At 42.6% G+C, this 23,347-nt stretch overlaps 1 protein-coding gene across 1 annotated transcript in view; it reads left to right on the top strand.

Moving 5' to 3' along the window:
• The window catches only part of ATP8B3 (ATPase phospholipid transporting 8B3), a 203,536-nt gene that overhangs the window by 92,807 nt on the left and 87,382 nt on the right, over positions 1–23,347 (top strand). Inside the window, exons 15-23 of the mRNA XM_083177190.1 lie at positions 1,548–1,731; positions 1,818–1,930; positions 2,467–2,631; positions 3,162–3,273; positions 6,435–6,510; positions 10,000–10,141; positions 10,904–11,180; positions 12,579–12,802; positions 13,552–13,635. Of these exons, the coding sequence (XP_083033316.1) occupies positions 1,548–1,731; positions 1,818–1,930; positions 2,467–2,631; positions 3,162–3,273; positions 6,435–6,510; positions 10,000–10,141; positions 10,904–11,180; positions 12,579–12,802; positions 13,552–13,635 (1,377 nt within the window). The remainder of the gene's footprint in view (positions 1–1,547; positions 1,732–1,817; positions 1,931–2,466; positions 2,632–3,161; positions 3,274–6,434; positions 6,511–9,999; positions 10,142–10,903; positions 11,181–12,578; positions 12,803–13,551; positions 13,636–23,347) is intronic.

Here is a 23,347-nt window from a genome sequence, read left to right as displayed (position 1 = left end):
TCAGGCCCCGCCCCTAAGGTACACTTTTTGTTTTGGTGCTTTCACTTTTTAGTTAGGGTGCCAGGGGGTCCAGTATTTTATGTGGATCTCCCACACAGTGCCCCAACCAAGATGGCCGCCGGCACTCTGCTGGGGATGTCAGGCCTGGTCAGTAGGACAGAGCAGGTCACACTTACTGTGTCAGCGCCTGTCCAGATGGGTGTCTGGAGGTATGTTCGGGCAGCCGGGGGCACTGCTGATCGCTCCCCAGATGGTGTTCTGCCCCGCAGTTCGAGCTCCGGGTCTTTCAAGATGGCCGCCGCGCTGTGGGAGATGAAGCAGTCTCCGCCTCACGGAGCTCCGGCGTCCCAGCTGCTGGTAGGAGAGGTGTCCGGGTGGAAGGGGGGCTGAGCGGGGCACCCGCCGGGGGTTTCTGATAGTTTGGGGGGTTCTGGGCGCCGTCTGGAATCGCGGCTCGTAGTGCGGGGCTTAGCCGCCGGGCACTCCCGAAATTGAGGCCGCGGCTTGATGTGAGGTGAGGGCCGCAACCTGCAGGGAAGGATTTCTCCTTCCCCCGGCTCCGCAGCTCAACTCACCGCTGGTCGGGTAGGTCACCGGGGTCTGGGGACTGCAGGGTGTCACTGCCTGGGGTTTGTGGGAGATGGATGGTCTCTTAGGAGGCGAGTATAGTGCAGGAGCTCCTTACAGCGTGACTGTCTCCATTCGCGTCCAGGCCACGCCCCTTGTTTTTTTATTTTATTTAAATTTTCTTTATTAATTTTTTTACACGTCTTACAAACATTAAAATCAAGTTTCCTTGCTTTTACAAGACAGATTGGTCATATTCTTATTCCTAGTGCTTGTTTGTTCTTCTTATTGTTAGTTTACAACCTTTATACAGATTATGTGGTGCTCTCCATCTACTTTTATACAGTAATTATCTACCTTCTCTTAAATTTAAGTGTTCATTTATTTTACTATAATAATTCTCGTGAGTATTTATATCTATTCATTTACTTGTGGCTTGTGTGGCGTTTCCCTACACCTCTGTGTTTATAGGAGCACACGGGTCTGGTCTCAGCAATCTTGTCTTAGAACCTCTCCTATTGTAATAAGAAAATGACTTCAATCAACATTGTTTTTATAGCCGTCGGTGCCCTTTCCCACTACCCTATTCCTTATTCTTGTTTGTTTGCTACACAACCTCTAAACATACTCCTCCACATCACTCCCCTGTCTGAACTTACTCTGTCGGAGTTGGTCAAACCTTCGAAGTCGGACAGTAAGGTTGCCCTTAGCAACAACCAGCTACTAGCTATCTTTATACAGATTGTACTTGATAAATTCTAGCTACAATAGAAGCTGATTGGTTGATAAGGGCAACTTCTTCGCTTGTCCAAGTTAGAAGGTTTGATACCTTAATCTGTTAATGTGATATTCATATTCTCTAGGCCCCAGATTTTTTTAAATTCATATCTCATGTTGCTCTTCTATGATTCATGGCCTTTTGGTCAAATATCTTGCCACTTCTATTGAATGATCTTGTTTCTTTGCTATGATCAGATGAGCTGGTGTATCAAGCAGCAAGTCCTGATGAGGAAGCATTAGTCACGGCAGCAAGAAATTTTGGCTTTGTTTTTGTGTCCCGTACACAAGACACCATCACTACAAATGAGCTTGGAGTAGAGAAAATCTACAAAGTCCTTGTTCTTCTTGACTTCAGTAGTGATCGCAAGCGGATGTCTATATTGGGTGAGCAGTCCTTTTGTTTGTGTGGGGAAATTGGGATTGTTGTGACCATATGAAGTGTATTTATGCAATAACTCATTCATTTGTAGTCAGGGATCCTGAAGGAAAGATTAAGCTCTACACCAAGGGAGCAGATGATGTTATTCTAAAGCGACTTCATCCAGATTGTGCTAATGAAGAAATGACTGAGAAATCATTGGAAGTGGGTACCAACGTCATACATTATATACTGGATTGTTTCTGTATGTTCCATTATTTTATTATTTCTGAGTTCAAGCTTTGGTTCTATGTTATGTAAGATCCCAGGTAAATAGAGACTGCATGCTATATACTTCATTAAGCATATGCTCTCCAAACAGATTATTTCTAATTGCCATCACATGTTTGCTGCCAGTGTAACCAAGCAGACCAATCACATTCACAATATGTTTGCTTTTTATTTATTTTTTAAAGTGTGTGTGTGTGTGTGTGTGTGTGTGTGTGTGTGTGTGTACATGTAGGCCATGGTCAGTGGTCTATACAAAGTTATACGTATGTTTCAAGTGCGAACTGATGATGAAACTGATAGTTTGTACGACTATAGTGCTCATCTATTGTTATAGAAGTAGGTAAGAAAAGCTAATTTAGTAATAATGTACACATTTCAAATATATACAATATTGTCTTGAATTTTGATTTCACATGATCTTTTATGTACTGCTATACTGTACTTCTACTGTCTTGAACTTTTTGATCTAGATGTTTGCACAGGAGACCCTCAGAACTTTATGTGTTGCTTTTAAAGAAGTGGATCCTGCCGTGTACACAGAGTGGAGTAAAAGGCACCATGAAGCCAGTGTAACTTTGCAGAATCGGGCACAGTGTCTGGAAATGGTTTATGATGAAATGGAAAGTAACTTGAAGGTAAATATTTTCTTTTATAATTGAATGTGTTATTAATAATTTAGTGTAATTACCCTGACACCCCTGAGTTGTATTGGGTTGTTCTGGGAATGGCAAAGTTAATCAAAGGCTGATTGATGGAACTGTGTCTTTGGTTGGCCGTAAGCATAAATATTTCTGTTTCCAGGCATAGGTTTCTAGGAATGACTTAAGAGAGGCAAAAATCAATGAGAGTCCCCCTATATCTCACATATGTATAGTTTCCAAGCTGAATCTGGTACTGTGCCAAAGTCTAATAGAAGTACAGTATAAAGCACATACAATAACAGGAATAAAGAAATGTTGCACTCAGTTCACATTTTTGGACCTCCCAAGAAGTACTGTAAGCTAAACCACTGTGAAAGTTGGTGACCATTATAATTTTGCTAATGTCTACAATAATCTGATAAATTTACAGCCAAGTGTCAAAATGTGCTGATCTAATGCCATATGTACATTAATTTGCAAGTTTCAAACAGCTTAATTTCTATTTCCCCTGGCTCACTCCATAGTTACTTGGGGCAACTGCAATTGAAGATAAGTTGCAAGATGGTGTTCCAGAAACAATACAGTTATTGAAAAATGCTAATATGAAAGTATGGATGTTGACTGGAGACAAACAAGGTAGGCTTTTAGTTTTATGCAAACTACTGTACTGTATTTAGCAGTTTTCCCCTGTTGCCTTCTAAAAAAATAGGCAAGAATGGGCAGGTACTCAACGGAACAATGTGTACATCTGATGGATGATGGGACCCTGTATTGGAATGTGCATACACACTTGCACAATGTGGGGGATGACAGTTCAATGTATATGACATACTCCCAGACCTAGAGAACAGGGGGGTCAAGGGGGACACCCATGGCATGCCTCGAGGGCAAGAGGGGCCCCTGGGGATCAGGCACAGATTTAGAGTGGAATTGAAGGAGTGGGTTAATGTGATAGAGGGCAGGGTACTGGGTTAGGGAGAGCATCATGGTACTGTAGCGCAAGCCGCGGGGCATGGGAGTGTGTCAGTGTGATAGACTACAGGGTGAGGGTATGATAGAGCCTAGGCCACAGGGTAAGGGAGAGTGTTAGTTTACTTGAGCGCAGGCCATGGGGTAAGGGAGGGCATCAGTGTCATAGAGCTCAAGCTGCGGGGTAAGGGAGTGCATCAGACTGATAGAACACAGGGCACAGGGTGCATCAGTGTGACAGGGAGTGCATCAGTGTGACAGAGCACAGGTCACAGGGTGATGGAGTGTGTCAGTGTGATAGAATGCAGGACATAGAATGAGAGAGTGAGCTAATGTGATAGAACTTAAGCCGCAGTGCGTCCAATTTATGTTCCAGCATAGAGGTGGGGGATGATCGCATTTGGTGGGGAGCCTAGGGATATCAGTGTATTGGGCCCCAAGAGTTCTGTTGCCGGCCCTGCATACTTCATTTGGCAGCAAAACATTGTTAATAATTGGTTCTGGCTGTGGCCATGCAGCCTGGAAAGCTGCTACTACAGGATCATGCAAATTGTGGGCACTCAATTAACAACTTGGCCTATATGTCATTCCAATTTGGTCCAGAAGTTATATATTGGTCCAAGATCATTCTAATGTGTACCCTCCCTGGAGATGCTGCCAGTGGCACCATTATGGTAAAAGATAGTCTTGGAAAGGCTATTAACCTTATACATAACCATAACCATGTGGAGTGGTGTTTGCCATGATGACATCACTGAGGTACGCCACAGGCACCTGGTGTAAAGGGATACACATATCCACATGGTGAAGGCTGAGCACTTTTGTATTGTTATGAATGATAATGTGTCAGCTTGTGCCATATTTCTGAGTGCTGCCCTAGTAAAAGCTTTATACAGGTGTTTTCTACATTTGTGTCTAATTCATTGAGCTATGTATTTTATTGTTCTAACTAAAGTTATTAGAACACCAATACCACAGTGAAGGTTTGCAGAATGGAATTCCTTTGTTTGTTGCCATTTTGGTGGTCAAAATGTGTACAATGTATGCAAATTAAGGAGGGGTTGACACTTTCTCAGCCAAACTCCTTGCTCAGAGGAAGCTGCACTAAAGCAGAGGAGATGGAACCCATTCCCACAACCCAATGGGCCATATTCGGGGTTCGGGGAATGTGAGACTGATATATCTCAGTTTTTCAACATCACACACATCAACTTAGACAAAATAAGCAGGCAGTGCCGGATTTATCACTAGGCCCGTGAGGCACGGGCCTAGGGGCGGCACCTATCATGGGCGGCAGACTGTGACCAGCCAGCCGCCAGCCCGCCACCAGCCAGGCACTCCGAATTGACAGCCGGGCAGAGAGCTGTGAACTGCCCGGCTGTCCTCAGAGCAGGTCCGCGGCTTCCACCCCATCACAGATTGGATCTCTCTTAAGAATCCGATCTGCAGTGCTCCGCTCCCTCCCCGTGCTGCAGTGATTGACAGCTGAGCTGTCGGCACCCTAGCTAAAGGGCAGCATTGCGACGGCTCAGCTCAGCTGTCCTATTGTGTAAGCAGCCTGCGCCTCAGTCACTGGCTGTGCGCGCAGGCTGTTCAAGGAGGCGGGATCCGGGCACTTTGTGCTGTCTGCTGTGTGGAGATTGGAGATGGAGGCAGACTCAGAAGACTGAACACATAGCTGCTTTGCTGACTGCTACTTCACAATGAGTAAGGCAGTCAGCTCTTCAATGTATTAGCATTTCTGGCAGGCTCTATCTATATATAGTGTGTGTATGTGTGTGTGTATATATATATATATATATATATATACACTGTGTGTGTGTGTGTGTGTGTGTGTGTGTATATATATATATATATATACACTGTGTGTGTGTGTGTGTGTGTGTGTATATATATATATATATATATATATATATATATATATATATATGTGTGTGTATGTATATCCGATGTATGCAGGGGCGGCCAAAAATGTTGTGCCTAGGGGCGGACTGACCCCTAAATTCGCCCCTGTATAATTAACAGTGAATTACCAGTGCTAAACAGGGGATTGCTGTATATACACATATAATGTAACTGCCTACATCTTCTTCAAACAAATTAATGTACAGATAAAGCCGGCTTTAACCCGCCAGATCCCAGCCCCTGCAAAGTTAAAGCCGGCTCCATCTGTACACCACAACTCCAGTAGTTTAACCAGGACACTACCATGTCTTCTGTGGTTAAATCAATTTACAGTAGGCTATGCCCTTTTGGTCACTGAACACTGGGACTGTCCTGTAATACATATGAATACACTCAACATGTTTTAGCAGTCTGTAGAAATGTGTGGTTTGGTTCTCCAGAAATCCAAATCCATCCAAAATTTTTAGATCTGCAACAAAACAAAAAATTTTTCCAGACAGCTGAGGAGATTAGATCCAAAATTTCCTGCCGATCATATTTTGGATTGTTAATTTGAATTTCAGGCTTAGGATTGCAAATATTACTTGATTTTAAATGTTTGGATTGATTTTTTTATCAATTTGTATTAATGATTATTGGGGGGGTTATTGATTTTAATCTGAAATACAAATCCAAAACACTTGAAGGTTGTTTTGCCTAAACCAAGACACAATGGTATTAGAACCAAATTCAAAACATGGGGGTCCAAGCATAGCTCTAGATATTAGGCTGTGTGTATGTCACTGCGCACCGAAACCCATGCATGAATTTGTTCTCTCCAAACTACGGTAACATACTGTAAGATAGAATGCATTTGTACCTAGGAACAGGTATTTAATACAATTATTTCCGTTTCTAAATGACTTGCTCTATATACCAATTAGAAACCGCAGTCAACATTGGTTTTTCATGTCGATTGCTCTCAGATGACATGGATATTTTGGATGAAAACCAGATCTGGTATGTTTAAATTTAAATATAATTAACAAAGTACTTTACATTTGTTATATACTGCTTTCTAGTTGCAATCATTACTACAAAATTGTTTTAGCTGTTGTTTGTTGAATATATTAATATATAGAAACAAAATACTTTGAAATATGAAATATTTAATATCCGAAGAAATAGATTTAGGTACCTGTTTATTAATCCCCCAAAATGTTAGCATTAAAACATAATGTACAATGCCACTACAATTTTGTGAACAGCTTATAGTTGTCCGGTCATGACATGAGAATTGCATGCAAGATGCAGGTGAACTAAGTTCTCAAATAAAAAAAATACAAAATTAGTAACATCAAAATTAAAATTCTGGTCCCATGAAATCACTAGGTCATTGTTGTCTGGATCAACACTAGAAACAGATCCTAAACTGGAGATGTGTCCATTTAAATCTGAACATATCCAAACTTTGTATCTCAAAATGAGGCAAATTTAATTTTCCCCAAAATCTCAGCTCTTACGGTTTTTTGATTGTAGCAGAGGGAAAGGCTCTGTAAACAAAATAAAAACATTAGGGCTCCATTAAGATGGGTATAGAGTGGTGGTGTAGGTAAATTAACTGTGTATGTTTGTCACACCACAAACTGGCTACTGTGTGCAGTTTTGCAAATAGACTCTTGATTGTTAAAAAACAGTGGTGGCAAAATAAAATATATTACCCACACATCTCTTCCTAAAAAAGGAAAACTCATAGGCTTTGTGTTGCCATGTCAACACAAAAAAAAAAGGATGGGGAACTATTATAAAATTGAAAAAATAGTTCTAGTTATATTCTAGTAAAATAAAACTATTTTGAATTACAGGTTACGTATCCCATATTCAAAATGCTTGAGACCAGAAGTAAGCGGGGAAAGGTACCCAAAAGAAACAGGAATACGTTTATAAAAGTGTATTTATTTGTACATTTTGAAACTTCAGTGATCTTCAAAATATTGAATCAATACATTTGTCCAAACGTTTTTTTTACATTGCTTAAAACATTTCTTAAACTTATCATCATTGATGCCTTTTTAGTACTTTTGCCGTTTTTTCATTTTTCCTCTTCAATATCAAATCACATCCTTTGAATTGGGAGAACCATTCATAAACTTGTGTTTTACTCTTGGCAGCTTCCTTGTAAGATTATTGTAGCATGACAACCTTCACTGCTGCATTTATTTCCTAAAAGGAAATGAAACGTCTCAGCAGCACATTGTTCATGTGAATGAATAGCCATCACTAAAATAGGCAAAATATTGAATACCATGAAAAAACTTCTACCTTCCCCCGCAGCATTGGTGGGAATACTGACTGACTCCGGAGGGTTCTGAAAACATTCACTTATCTGCAGTAGTCCATACTGCAAGTCCCAGCCATCTAGAACATGATTCCTGTTACTTTTGGGTACCCCTCATATTTTGTAATTTAGCTTTTTTTTGGGGGAAGGGGGGGATTTTACATAAATTGGGGAAGTATACATATAGAATTCTAACAATCTTTTTCATATGCAATCAACATAAAGAGAGTGAACATAAACAATAAATGTCTACCATGTATAACAACAGACCAGTCCTTGGAGATAAAAGTTAATAGATACTTGTAATCCTGTATAAGGAGATCATATCTGTTTATACTTCCAACAAGAACCTTATTGTAATAGCACATCCGTCTACAAAACACGACTATGAGTAAACTGTAATTAAACTGGGCTAGACATATGGGGAGAAGGAAGGAGAGGAAAGGGGAAGGTTTCCCCCAAAAAAATTCCTAGGAAAGGAATACTGTATATGGAAAGGCTTATTGAAAGAAAGCTATTAATCGCATGTTTGGCCTCACATCTAGGTAACAACGAAGTACAGTAGAAGTTGTCCCATCTAGGTTTCTGGGCAAATCTTTTTACAAGAGAGGGAATGCACCACCCCACTTCTGGAAGTATACCAATACAGAGTCAGAGAAGAAAAAAAAAACATCACATAGTACATTGACATGCAATGAGAGTAATGGTGCCCACACACGCACCGATCCCGGCGGTGCGATGCTATACGATGGGGTGCGCGCTCCCGCGGCACCTCATCGCACAGTACAAAAAGTATGTGCTGCACATACTTTTTGTACTAGCCTTTTCTAGCATAGCATCGCATCGCATGCACATCGTATGCACAAGGCATACGATGCGATGCTATTTGTGCTAGTTAAGCCCACAACGCACGCCGGGATCGTTGCGTGTGTGCGCACCTTTAGACCTTTAGACCTTTTGGTGTCAACCTATTGACTTTCTAGCTAAGCAATGTAAACCTTTCAACTGCTTTCAATTGTCCATACTTTGAAAAGTGCTTGTTTTAATTGGTTCCCTAGTTTGTTACCTTGTTGATCTTATTATTATATCAGTTTTCCATGGCTGACAGGTGCTTCAGCTTCTCTTTATCCATATGGGCATACTACACAGGCATTAAAAATGGGTAGCTATGACCATAGCATAAAAATTAATTGTTCATTATTTAAATTGGTTGATATTCCTCATCCCAATATAGTAATGCTTTGCACAATGACTCGATACGAGCTGATAATGTGGTAAAGCATATATATAAAAAACAAGATATAGAAGGTTCTGAATGGTTAAATGCATATATGCAGTTAGGTCCTTATTCAGCTTATAAAGAATGGGAAACATTTACTAAGATGGTAGTTCTGTTTAACATGGGCTGTTACTATAGGCAACCAATCAGACGAAACCAATCAGACACTATTATTTTCTAGAATGTGCTTAATATATAAGAATCGTGTCTGATTAGTTACCCATAGCAACATCCCATGTGAAATGGAACTCCTATCTTCGTAAATTTCCCCCAATATGTCACTTATCATGGTAACTAGTCACGGAATGATAACTGCCCGCGAATTGGAGAATGCACAGACTATTTGCATACAGCAGCTGAGTCACTGATGCGAATAGTCATACTGTCGTGCAACTTTCCTTACACAAAAGCCCTTATTCAGATCAGAACGCAGTACAAATTTGTTCTCAAAAGGGGCAAAACCATATGCACTGCAGGTGGGGCAGATGTAACAGGTGCAGAGAGAGTTAGGTGAGTTTTGGGTGAATTATTTTGTTTCTGTGCCGGGTAAATACTGGCTTCATTATTTTTACACTGCAATTTAGATTTCAGTTTCAACACACCCCACTCAAATTTAACTCTCTCTGCACATGTTCCATCTGCCCCACCTGCAGTGCACATGGTTTTGCCCATTTTGAGAACAGATTTGTACTGTGATCAGATCTGAATAAGGGCCAAAGTGCGTATGCATCACTTGTAAGACGAGGAACCTAAAAATACAAATATCTTAAAAAAGATGCTAGAAATAAATAGCAGCCTGAAGTTGTAAATCAAATAGAGCACATTGAGGATGTAAAGCAACATTAGTTATACAATGACATATTTAACATGTTCAGTATGTTTACACAATCAGTGATATCCTTGATGATTACTGGGAGCAAAACAACAATCTCTCAGGCAGTGGGCAGGATCTTCTGGATAAAAGGATATTCAGGACACGAAAAGAAAGTCTACAAAGGAGAAATATGGCTCTTGTAGTTACTGGAAACTTCTTGGTGAGTTACAGTTTTCATTTACAAAATCTTACTGCTGCCTATTAGTTACTAGAAGAGAAACATTATCTATGCTGGTGCCTGATAGGCCGGCAGCCGCAATGAGGAGGTAAAGAGGGCACATGGAAAGCCTTCATTCCTATAAACGGTGGCATCACCCCCATTTCTAGGATCGGAGAGCAGAGGGTCTCCTGGTCTCACAGTACACACTTTTACTGGCCATCTGCACAAGCTGAGGGTTACTCTGCTGGCCACCTGTGATGGTCGTGATGTTGGATCTCAGTTTGCGACATTAGTCACAGTGCTGGGATCACAGTAACATCTCTCCTACTATGGCATCTCCTGCATCTCCCGCCTTCAAATTGGATGGAAAGTCACAGCTGCTTACAAGCGACACTGAATGTCTATCTCTGAATCGGCCCTTTAGTTAAAACCACTTCAGCCTAACAATAATTTTAGCTATAATGATCCCCACTACAATTGAAATTTGAAAGCCTCCTGAGTGAAGTTGAAAATAAACGCAAAGGCCAATGTCAGTCTATAATAACATTATATCATGGTATTTAACCTGGTCAGCATGATTATAAAGATGTGAACTTTCTTTATCTGTCTCTCTGTTGGGACAGAGAGCAATTAAAATAGATTGTGTAAAAGATGTAGCTAGTCCTTCATTCCGCATCTAAAACTGTAAGTGAAAAGAGTGATAGAATGAATAACAAACTAGCATTAACTTGGTCTTCGTTTTGCCAATATGCTTTTTTACAGGGCCGGATTTTGGGAACAGTTAAGTGGAAAAAACCCAAGTGTCCTCTTTTTCAGAAGCTAGCAGATACATGCTACAGAAGGAAGGTGAATCCCTGTGAAGAGGAGGAGAACCTGAGAGAATATGCATTTGTAGACTTGGCATCTGAATGCCAGGCAGTCATTTGCTGTAGGGTCACGCCAGCAGAAAAATCTATGATCGTACAACTTGTAAAAAAACACAAGAAGGCCACCACCCTGGCAATTGGTGATGGTGCAAATGATGTCAACATGATTAAAAGTATGCTAATTTTGGTATCGATATCTATTAAAATTTGTTTAAATGCTTAGAAGAGTTATTCATAATGAAAGTAAAGGGGTTCAAAGAAAGATTTAAGACTTTATAAATTGCTATCACAAAAGCTAAACAAGTTGCTTTAACCTTTGTTACAGTACTTATGTATTATGTTTTGCAAAATGAAGTATATGACACTGGTTTAAATGTAATAGCCCAAAGTTTCTAAAGCAGAAGTCATTTTCAAAACCATATTTATTCTTTTGCCTTGTAAATGGTTGGCGCTTTACAACTATGGGCATTCTTGCACAAGGTCCAGCACCTCTGGTTTCTTGCAGGCTGTAACATTTAGCCCAAGGTCTTTTTGTTAAATATAATATAAATGCAATTTGAAAGCAAAAACTTAGGAACCCTGTCAGCCCTATTCTTACTCTGCTTACTGCATCAAATATGTGGCCCACGGCTGCTCAGAAATTCCTGTCTCCTGATCATTATTTTGGTCTCTTATGAACTAGCGATGCACAATTGTTCTGTAATAATGAACTGCAGAGTTGCTAAGAAAAAAATTCTACGTATATAAACTGTCCATCTGCTGAAGATAAACAGAATTATTAAATATGAACTCTAATTATATAGTACTGTGTAAAATGTGTAAAAAAAATTACAGATGTAAAATTAGCTATCTTTTCCTATACTTGACCATCACTGTTTGACAGAATCTTTAAGCAATTAGTGATGTAGTCAGAACAGCCAAACGGAAGCTGGCCTTAATTAAAAATTTAGTAAGAATGACTAATACAGTGTACACTGCATACAGTGTGTTACATTGTAATCTTGTGTAAAGTGAGTGATCTATACATTTAAGGCCCCCATAAACTATGTGACTTCTCCTATGAGAGAAGTTTCATCCAATTCCCTTTAAGCCACCCAGGACCCTCTCAGGTGGCAGAATCGCATGCACTCTTCTGCATGCGATGTATCACATGCGATTCCTGCTCCCTGCTACCAAGAGGGGGTGCAACTTGGAGATCTTTCTCTCAGCTTGTATGATCTCCTGGTCCAATCCAATCCTCACAAGACTGCGCATCGGATCGGATTGAATGTCAGACACATGCTATTTGGGTGAATTTCACCCGAATTCTCGGCCTGATCCACCAGAATCAGGTGAAATCAGGCTCAAATCACAAAGTGTATGGGGGCCTTAATTGTAGAACTTTGAAACATCTGCATAAATCTTGTAACCTCAAGGGAATTAGTCTATAGTATTTTAATAATTACTTGAACACATCTCTAAAAAAAACCAGAAACATATTGATATTGACTGATCATTGTGCCCAACATCAAACTTTATTGTCTAGGTTTACATTCATATTTAACTGTATATTTAATTTATCTTTTTCTTAGCCGCTCACATTGGTGTTGGTATCAGTGGTCTAGAAGGAACTCAAGCTGTCCAGTCCAGTGACTATGCTTTGGCTCAGTTTTCCTACCTTCAACGCCTTCTCCTTATCCATGGTCGATTGTCTTACCTTCGAATTGCAAAGTTCCTGCGCTATTTCTTTTATAAAACATCTGCAAGTGTTCTATGCCATGTGTGGTTTGCATTTTTTAATGGATTCACAGCTCTGGTATATATAATTAGAAATCAATCATTGATATTGTGAGGATTGTAATATACTATCTGTTTTATATGCCAAATTATGCAATCGGCTCCCTTTTAGAATTTAAAACCAGTAACATGAACTTTGGGCTAGAGTTATATACAGCCTCTTCTCTGTGGGTTTGGCCTTATTTATTTTAAGACAGTATCGAGGGTGTACCGGATAGCATTAAGGCCTCACAGCACTGAGGCCCTGAATTCAATTTTCACAATAGCCACAACTGTGTGGAGTTTGTATATTTTCCTTGTGTATGTGTTGGTTTTCTCTGGGTACTCTGGTTTCCTCCCACACTCAGTGGTGTCGAGCGGGGGAGGGGAGCAGGTAATTTTTCCTTGCAGGGAGCCAGACAGTGGGGAGAGAAATGATAGGCTGCCACAGCAGCACAACCTCTCTCCCCAGCTCAGCACATGATGCTCAGTGCCGTGTGCTGATCTGGGAAGAGAGACAGCTGCAGCAACAGCAGCCTGTCATCTCTCTCTCCCCTCTGTGTGTTTGTGTGGAGAAACCCGCACAAATTAGAGAGTTGTTTTTTTTTGTTTTCCCCACAGGCCCCATGCCCCCTCCTGAAGGCCACACACCCATTTTACCAGGGCCCGGCCGACCTGTCGGCACCCCTGCCCACACTCAATGTAATAATAAGAATAATAATCATCATAATATACTGGTAGGTTAATAGGTACCTATAAAACCTAACCCTAGAATTTGTTATCTTGCAGACCATCTTTGACAGCTGGTTCATAGCACTTTACTCAATACTCTTCACTGCTTTTCCAATCCTGTCGTTGGCATTACTTGAGCAAGTAAGGAGAACAAAACTAAATGTTTATTTAAGCCTATATTATTGTTGTTCTTTTTTAAATAAAGCTATTTACATATTTAGACTGTCTACAGCAGGGAATTTTGTAATTACCAGTCATAAAGCATATTATAAAGTGTTACACTTACTGTATGATACATTTATATAAAAGTATAAAAAAAACCTAAAAACTTGAAAAATAATAATATATAACAAGTAACGTTAAAACTATATATGGATCCTTATATACTGTATCAATACCACTTTGAAAGGACATCTGACACAGGAGCCGGCTTGCTATCTTTGCTGGCATTAAACATCGACAGTTCACTGATGAGCAAACCAGCCCATATACCTATGGAAGCTGCATGACAGGGTAGTGATTTCTGAACAGGAGTCCACACCTTCCATGTGAGACCACTACCTGTTCATCCCTTCAGTGTGTTGATACATCATTCAGGTTCATCTGCTGGTTATCAGTGGGAAAAGGAACGACTTGTATTCCCAACCCGACATTTTGGCATAGCATCTGGGACACGGTGTGCAGTATTTGCCATCTACCCGCCTGCACAGAGGTCTGGACGTCCGCCCGGGGATACATTTGAATCTACCTTATTGTGTCTGTCATCACCCCGTTAATTATATCAATACCCTGGGCCCGCCACAAGGGAATAATATTCAGTCTGCTTACTGGGAGGATCTGTTCCCCTCTGGGGAGACCAGCTGGACCATGAGCGGCCAGCTGTACAAATATAGGTGGCTCAACATTTATTTATGTGCAATTTTATTTGATGGATATTGGTCCTAACATTGAAGCAAATATCTTACAATTATATTTATGTGTCGATAGCTGTGGCGGTTAGTAACTAAACACCTCCTCACATCAATAGGTGTTCCACTTCTAGCCTGGGTGTTATTTTGGACAGTCCTATATAAGTGTTCATTTATATCAAAGCCCCTACTTGGGGACTAATTATATTGCAGGTATAAGATCCACCTTATAGTATTAACGGTATTTGTCATATAATATATATATTTTTTACCCTTTCGTAATTTTATAAAAATGTATCATACAGCAAGTGTAACACTACATGTTTTATGACTGGTCGTTACAATCTTCTTATATATATAAGCATTGAAGGATATATATATATATATATATATATATATATATATATATATATAAATAAAAGCAAAATGACAGTGCGCAAAGGTAATGTTGTTATTTAGAAGAGGTAAAAAAGACCAGTCCCAGTGGTAAATGTGTTGTGTTGTAACAAGGTTCAGGTGTTCCTGATTTCTACACCCATATACAGACATTTAAAAAGCACTCCGCTTGTATAGCAAGCTGGCAGCTCCACTTGTGAACTCAAAGTTCTCCCGAATTCCAACGGGACAACTGTTCTAAAATAAAAGAAGATGGGCGCTCCAATGGTGCATAACCACTTAAAAAAGACGATTTTATTCAGTAAAAGACGTATACCAAAGGGTAAGGTCACATACTGCAGACAGCAGCTCAGAATTGCCGCAGTTTCACAGTGCCCTCTGATGAAGTCTGGTGTGACAAAATGCATAGGGGCCTAGCATCAGCGTGGCTCTGGAGCTGGAGAGAGTGTAACCACTCCAACATTTGCTAGGTACTGTGTACCATTCCACACTGTGAAACTGCGGCAATTCTGAGCCTCTGTCTGCGGTACGTGACCTCACCCTTTGTTATATGTCTTTTACTGAATAAAATCGTCTTTTTTAAGTGGTAATGCACCATTGGAGCGCCCATCTTCTTTTATTTTATTTTTTATTAAAAATGTGTACAATAGCAATAGACATAATTTTAATGGTACATGCAGTGAGAATTCATAGAGAAAAGAGGGGAAGGGTAAAAAATATAGGACTTTTATATAATTGCTAATTATGTTTTTCTAAAAATTTACCAATTCTTTTTCCTGTATTGGATTATTCTATTCAACTTTTTCAATTTTCCAAAGGGTCTTTAGTGAAGCTGGTATTTTTTATTTTCTTCTGGTTTTAAAACTTTTTTATGCACTGATTGTCATATGTGTATTAAAACAAGGCATTTGCATTTGTAGATGTATTGCTATGTATGCCAATCTTATCTGATTATAATTGACCTATAATTTAAGCACGTGGTGGACGCATGTTCCCGCATCTCGGAGATGTGCATAGCAGTAATACCGGAAGCGCATAATGCATTCCACGCATAGTTCATGCGTTCCACGCTCCCGGAAGTGAGCACGGAACAGCCCATGCCTGTACCCGATACATATAATAAATATTGATTAATATATCCATATTCATAGTATCTTACATCAATAGAATGAAACCCTTGTAAATTATTACAATTCTCAATAGTACAAACTTCTACATTCCAATGTAGCTGGCGGCCATCATGGATGTATTCAGCTCATAAAATAATATGGGATTATATATAGATGGGTGGCACTTCGGTGACTTGGAATAAGGAAGACAGAGACCTGTTTTACTTCAACTATATTCTCGTCATCAGCACCACAACCCCTGAGACAGGCATCAGTTTTGACTATGACCCAATCCATGATCAAGAAGGATCATTTGTCAAAATTGATGACTGAAGGCACCAAAGGAGCAACAGCCACATGTCCCTGGAGATTTTGATCCTCTGGGACTTCAGTCGCACTGGAGATTGATTTCCATCCCTTAGTGGTTCCAGCTGAAGCGGTTTGGAGTGGAATTGACATAATTCCACCATCTGGAAGCAGGACACTAGCTCTCCAAGAAGGCGCATGGAAGGTGAACGGAGATGGTCCCTTTGCATAGGAACTTCTGCACTAAGTCCTGAACAGACTCTCTGTTATCCTGCAGAGGAAAACCTGTTGTGATGAGGTATCCAGAAGGGCGCCCAGGAGAATCATGTGCTGGGTGGGAATCATGCTGAACTTGCGCTAGGTGATGAGCCATCCGTGTGTCTGTAAAATTGTTACTGTCAGATTGACATGTTCCTGGAGACTGGCCTGAGAGTTCGCCATTGGAGAATATCATCCAGATATGGCAGGATTCAAATCACTTGCAGTCAAGTAGGCTATCAGCACTGCCATCTCCTTTGTGATCACACAAGTTGTGATGGAGACACCAAAAAGGCAAAGCTCGGAACTGGAAGTGTAAAAGAAAAACAGATGACAAAGTCCTGCGCTGAAAGTTCCAATAAATATTTCCTTTTTAAACGGGTCTCTTCATGTGAATCCTCAAAGATATTTCCCACGATTCAGCATGAAAAAGAAGGATGCAATGGAAATGTGGTTAATGTTTTTTGTAAATATGAAGAAATCTTTTTAGGAAAAAAAAATTAAAAATTTTTTTTTAGATGCTCACATGTAGCTTACATATAGAGCATGGAATAAAGCTTATAAAGGTATCTTTATTTCACCCTCAAAGGTAGATGTCACCTGTGTTGTCAGCAAGGGACCCAGAAATCTCCAAAAGTACACCACAGTGCAGATAGGTGTATATGTGCTTATAGTTGTATATAGGTGTAGTGCACCACAAAAAAAAAAAATCTTTTTCGGAACTGGAAGTGATTTCTCTGAACAGCGAACCTGAGAAATTTGTGATCGTCCTCCAGAATGGCGATATGCAGGTATGCATCCTGCACATCCAAGGAGGCCATATAATCGCTCTTTTTGATTGCCAGAAGTTTTGTCTGATGTAAGGGGATTGAGATTGTAACTCCCGCTGTGAGGAGGGAGCAAATGGCCCTGGGGAGAGCGGTAACCCTGTCGATGTCTTCAGGCAGACTTGTTGAAAAGAACTGCCTGGGAATGTACCCTTTGAAAACGTGAGAGTACCTTTCTGACCCTATTCTGTTAATCAATGTGTCTAATGCTGTTTGACTCCAGATGTCAGCAAAAAGCAAGAGACAACCACCCACCATGAAGCTCCCTGGTGGAGATGCACCCAGTCAGGCAGATGATTTGTACTGCTCGGGGGCCTGATGATGACCGGTCTAGGACTGATGCCCCTGTTTACTTCTGAGATTTGGCAACTGGTGCCTGGAAGCGAGACAAGGACTGTCTTCTCGCCTTACATTGGGGCCGAAAAGGTCGTCATCCTAGGCTTTAGGGCCGCTGAGGGTAATAAGGTTGTTTTTGGAAGTGGCCACTGGGGCCATGGTCTTACCAAGTTCTTAGCCAAAAAAAAAAAGTATCCACAAAGAGAAGCACTTCTAGAGTCTTTTTGGACTTGCTATCTGCATGCCACAAGCACAGCCACAAGACGCGTCAGGCCACTACTGAGGACAGCAAAACTGTAGACACGAGGAGTCCTGCATCCAGAGCAGTACTGTCCATGAGGACCATAAGATCTGAACGTTTTGTTCCAGATCTTAACCCTTCATACAAAGTATTAATGCCACAAGTAAAAGCAAATGAAACTCATGCAGAAGCAAATGCAGGGCGTATGACTGCTCCTGAATTTGCATAGATAGCTTTAAGTAATTGTTACAATTTTCTATCTGTAGGTTCCTTAAGGGACACAACATGTGGAATAGGAAGGGTAGTGGCTTTAACCAGATGTGCGACATTGGCATCAACTTGTGGAGGGGTTTCCAACATTTTATTTTCTTTCCTCACAAGGTTAAAAAGGAAAAACACCTCCTAGTCAAGAGAAAGTTCTTGTTAGGATGTGCCCAGGTCTCCCTAAAGAGCTTTTCTAGCTGTGGGGATATAAAAAAATGGACAGGTCCTTCTTTTGAATAAAGGAGGCTGTGCTGTAGGCAGAGGGTCTGCCTTAGGTAAGGACATCCCTAACAGCCCGTACTAACACATCCTTGCTGGTCAGGGACATTTTTCCATTTCTGATTCAGAGGATTTCTGCTCTGCGTTAGAATTTACTTCAGATTGCGAGTTCTCAGCCTGCAAAACTGGCATGTGAGCAGAAGCTTAGGACTTATGCTGAGCAGATGAGCTCAGAGATTGTTGCATGTATGCAGAGAGACCTGAACTAAATCCTGCACATACTGGGATAAGCCTTGAACTCATGCAATTTTACCTGAGGGGGTTTGGCTGTGTTACAGCAACAGGAGGCACTCTAGAGGCCGCTGGGAAGGCAGCTCACGCATGGCCATTTCACCTCAGCTGAACCTGAAAGTTTGTTCAGCAGCAAGCGGCGGTACAGCCACAGAGCAGCTGTCACACATTCCTGTGTGGTCCTGTGCTGCACAAGGAAAATCCTCCTGGCACTCTTCTTTGCAGGTATAATTGTGCAGCACCAAAGTGTCCCTACCCTTCTTGAGGGGGGGGGGGGGGAGTCCTTTGGAAGACAGTGACCCATGTAGAACAAGAGGGCCAATATGTACACCCACACAGATAAAACACAAGCACATGCTCACTATGTAAGTGAGTAGTGGGGCAACCAGACACTGAACCGGTTAACTATCTATAAAGGAATAAACAGGTAGAACTACTGCACTGAGAGCCCACCACAGAAGTAGCTGCTGTTTAGGTAAACAGAGGTACAGTACTTATCATGGAATGTGTATAGTACAGTGAAAAACATACCTCCCAACTGTCCCGGTTTTTGAGGGAACATCCTGACTTTTTTGGGCAGTTTCTGAGTCCCGCCTGGGGCCGGCAGTGTCCCGCGGTGGGGGTAGGTGTATTTGGGTGTCCCCCCTGTCATAGGTGAATAGATGCTGTGCACAGCATCTATTCCTGCAGCCAGAGGGGCTGGAGGCATGGCTAGCAGCTCACGGAGCCGCTGGCCAAGCCCCCACAATGGCGAAAATGGGGGGCTTGGCCTTGTGCCGAGCGTGCGCAGTGTCCCTCTTTATCTCTCTTCAATGTTGGGAGATATGGAAACACCTTAAATTGACATGCAGAGTAAACTGGTATATATATATATATATATATATATATATATATATATATATAGCAATAAAACACACTCTAAAACAGTAATCCTAGATAGTGTCTGGAAATAGAAAGTAAAACTGGCAATCTGTTGTGTTCCCATGTTCCCAGCTACCAAACACCATGAGGTGAGGTAGGGGACATGTAATCCAACACTAGGACAGTATTGGTAAGGGGCAGTATTAACCTTCCTCTGTTCCTCTCTCTCTCTGACTCTAATCCCAGCTACCAAACACCATAAGGTGAGGTACCTGTGGATGACAGGCAGAAAATTAGGGTTACCACCCATCTGGGATTACTCCGGACAATCTGGTAATTAAGCCCGGTGTCCGGAGTCCGGACGGGTGACGTTCGCGGACTATACAATATCCAGGAACAAGGTCACACAGCAGCCGTCACCTCACTAGATGGTCTGACTGGATCCGGACGGTCCGTTGTGCTCACTTGTGCCTGTGACAGAAAGTTGAGCAGCACGCTGTCATTGTGTGGGCGCATCCTGGAGCTGGCCCGGGTTGGTGAATCAACATGTGCGTAAATACTGCATAATCTGCAGCAGGCGCAGCCTGGGCCAGCTCTTTCTAGGGTATGCGCACTGTGCAGAAGGTGGAAGCTCCTCAAGGATGCTGCGGCAGGGGGCTACACTTGTGACTCGGTGGTCCTCTTCCCTCCCGGCGCCATTTGAATTTAGGCTGGCTGCTGCCTGTGTGTTTCCAGCGGCAACCACTGCCAGTCCCATGGTGCCTGCGCCCTGCCAGCCTCCCTATAACAGAGAAGACTGAGACTGCTAGTAAGTGGGAACTGGCTGGAGAAGGAAAGCTTGCAGTGTGTAGTGCTGCTTGCTCTAGAGGCTCCTCTAGTCCAGGCTGGCTGTGTGAGTCTGTGGCTGCCCTGTGCATGTGCGCATCACGCTGAACCACGTAACGTAACCTGCAGTGTAAATTGCAGACCTGCTTTACCCTCTCTGCCCAGCTGCCTGCTGCTGTCACCCTCAACTCCCCTGTGGTAACAAGCATCTCACTCCCCTTGGCAATGAGCATGCAACCCCTGGCACCAAGCCGAAACCCCATAGCAATGAACATGAAACCCATAGCAATGAGCATGAAACCCATAGCAACGAGCATGTAGGTAAGCGGCACTTATGTGGCATAATATGTTATAGGCATTACGGCTTGTGGTATTATATGTAATGGGCATTGCAGTTTGTGACATAATGTGTAATGAGCATTACTGTGTGTGGAATAACATGTAATGGGCATTCTGGCATGTGGTATAATATGTAACGTGTGACGTTGTAAAAGGCATTACGTGTCAATTTTTGGCACGCACTGTCCCTGTTTTAAATACATTTTTCTAGCCCTGGCATAATGTGCAATGGGTATCACGGTGTGTACCATAACGTGTAATCGGCATTAAGTTGTGTGACGGAACGTGTAAGTGGCATTACTGTGTGCAAAATCAAGAACTGAACTGAAGCAAGGGTTAATAAAAATTAAAATGACTAGGGGTCCCCCGTATTTTAAGAACCAGACCTAACCAGCCAGCAGGGTAATGCCACAGCCGGGGGACACTTATTATATAAGGTCCCGCGGCCAAAGCATTATCCCCGTGGCTGGTGAGCAATGAATGGGGTCCCCCCCCCTCCAGGACTTACCAGCCCATGCTGAAAGTCCGGGGCTGTCCCCGATGCCCCTGGGCGGTGGGCATCGGGCTGATGAAAAGTGTAAAAACAAGAATAAAAACTATTGTCTTATACTGTAGAACTATGAGTCCCAGCAAGCCTACCCCGCATGCTGGGACTTGGAGAACCACAAGTCCCAGCATGCGGGGCATTAAAGGGCCCGCTGGCACTTGTAGTTCTACAGTACAAAAAATATTTAAATAAAACACACTGACACCCTGAAAAATAAAAGTTTAATACATACATAACACACACATACTGATACTTACCTACCTTGAGCCCGTAGGTCGGTCCCTGGATCCGGGGTCCGGGGCTCCAGGGCTGAAGAGTCCGGTTCCGGGGCCTTGGTCCTGGTTCCGGGGCTGGTCCGGGGTCCGGAGCTCCAGGGCTGAAGAGTCCGGTTCCGGGGCCTTGGTCCTGGTTCCGGGTCCTGGGCTCCAGGGCTGAAGAGTCCGGTTCCGGGGCCTTGGTCCTGGTTCCGGGGCTGGTCCGGGGTCCTGGGCTCCAGGGCTGATGTCTCCGGGGTCCAGGATCCGAAGTAATCCAAAAGGGGTACCTAAGGAAGCAAATCCTACTCCGACTTTCTCGGCTCCTGATTGGCCGCTAGGCGGCCAATAGAATAATCCGGAGGAAAGGCGCGGAAGATTAAACATCTCTGCGCCTCTCCAGTCCGTGAGCGGGTACCAACCGGGAGCAGCTTGTCTGCCGGAGAAGATGCCGGGGTCGTCGCCGGGGACCAGGTGAGTAGGATTTGCTTCCTTAGGTACCCCTTTTGGATTACTTCGGATCCTGGACCCCGGAGACATCAACCCTGGAGCCCAGGACCCCGGACCAGCCCCGGAACCAGGACCAAGGCCCCGGAACCGGACTCTTCAGCCCTGGAGCCCCGGACCCCGGACCAGCCCCGGAACCAGGACCAAGGCCCCGGAACCAGACTCTTCAGCCCTGGACCCCGGATCCAGGGACCGACCTACGGGCTCAAGGTAGGTAAGTATCAGTATGTGTGGGCTGTGAAAGTATTAAACTTTTATTTTTCAGGGTGTCAGTGTGTTTTATTTAACTATTCTTTTGTACTGTGGAACTACAAGTGCCAGCGGGCCCTTTAATGCCCCGCATGCTGGGACTTGTGGTTCTCCAAGTCCCAGCATGCGGGGTAGGCTTGCTGGGACTCATAGTTCTACAGTATAAGACAATAGTTTTTATTCTTTTTTTTACACTTTTCATCAGCCCGATGCCCACCACCCAGGGGCACCGGGGACAGCCCCGGACTTTCAGCATGGGCTGGTAAGTCCTGGAGGGGGGGGACCCCTTCATTGGGGGGGTCCCCACTTCCCCAGGAACCCTGCCCATGCTGACCAACCACGGGGATAATGCTTTGGCCGCGGGACCTTATATAATAAGTGTCCCCCGGCTGTGGCTTTACCCTGCTGGCTGGTTGGGTCTGGTGCTGGTTCTTAAAATACGGGGGACCCCTAGTCATTTTGTCCCCCGTATTTTGGGAACCAGCGCTGGACCTTGAGCCTGGTGCTGGTTTCATTAAATCAAGGGAACCACTATTTGTTTGTCCCTCTGATTTTATGATACCAGCACTGGCTTTTTGAGCCCGGGGCTGGTTATGCTTAGGAGGGGGGACCGCACGCGTTTTTTTTCTTTTTTTTTGTTTTAACTATTTTTTTTACAACAGAACCATGCACAGATCTCAATGATCTGTGCATGTTTCTGATAAAATCGCCAGGCAGAACCTGGTCTATTTTTTTTTGCGATTTTTAGTAACCTTTACTAAAAATCGCAAACCATTAAATATGCGAGTTCTATACTTTTTAATGGGAAAACATCTGGATGCGATTTTTAGTCTAACTAAAAATCGCACCTTTAAAAAATTCGATTTTTGCCGCAAATCGCACCCTATAAAATATGCGATTATCGGGAAATGCCCGAAAACGGCATATTTTGCGAAAAAAAAATCGCAAAAAAAAAAAATCGCCTCCCATTACATTTCGCCCCAGGTCTTTATCGGACCTGACTATCGGCCACAATTTTTTTGAAATTTGATTAACCTTAGGTGAAGCAGTACTGTACTGTGTGACCCAGGGTAACGTTTTTCTAGATTTCTGTTTCACATTAGATTTCAAAAGAAC

Source organism: Crinia signifera, chromosome 1 (genome assembly GCF_055691185.1).
Source record: "Crinia signifera chromosome 1, ASM5569118v1, whole genome shotgun sequence".
Classification (NCBI taxonomy): Eukaryota; Metazoa; Chordata; class Amphibia; order Anura; family Myobatrachidae; genus Crinia; species Crinia signifera.
This window is presented reverse-complemented; position numbering and strand designations above follow the sequence as displayed.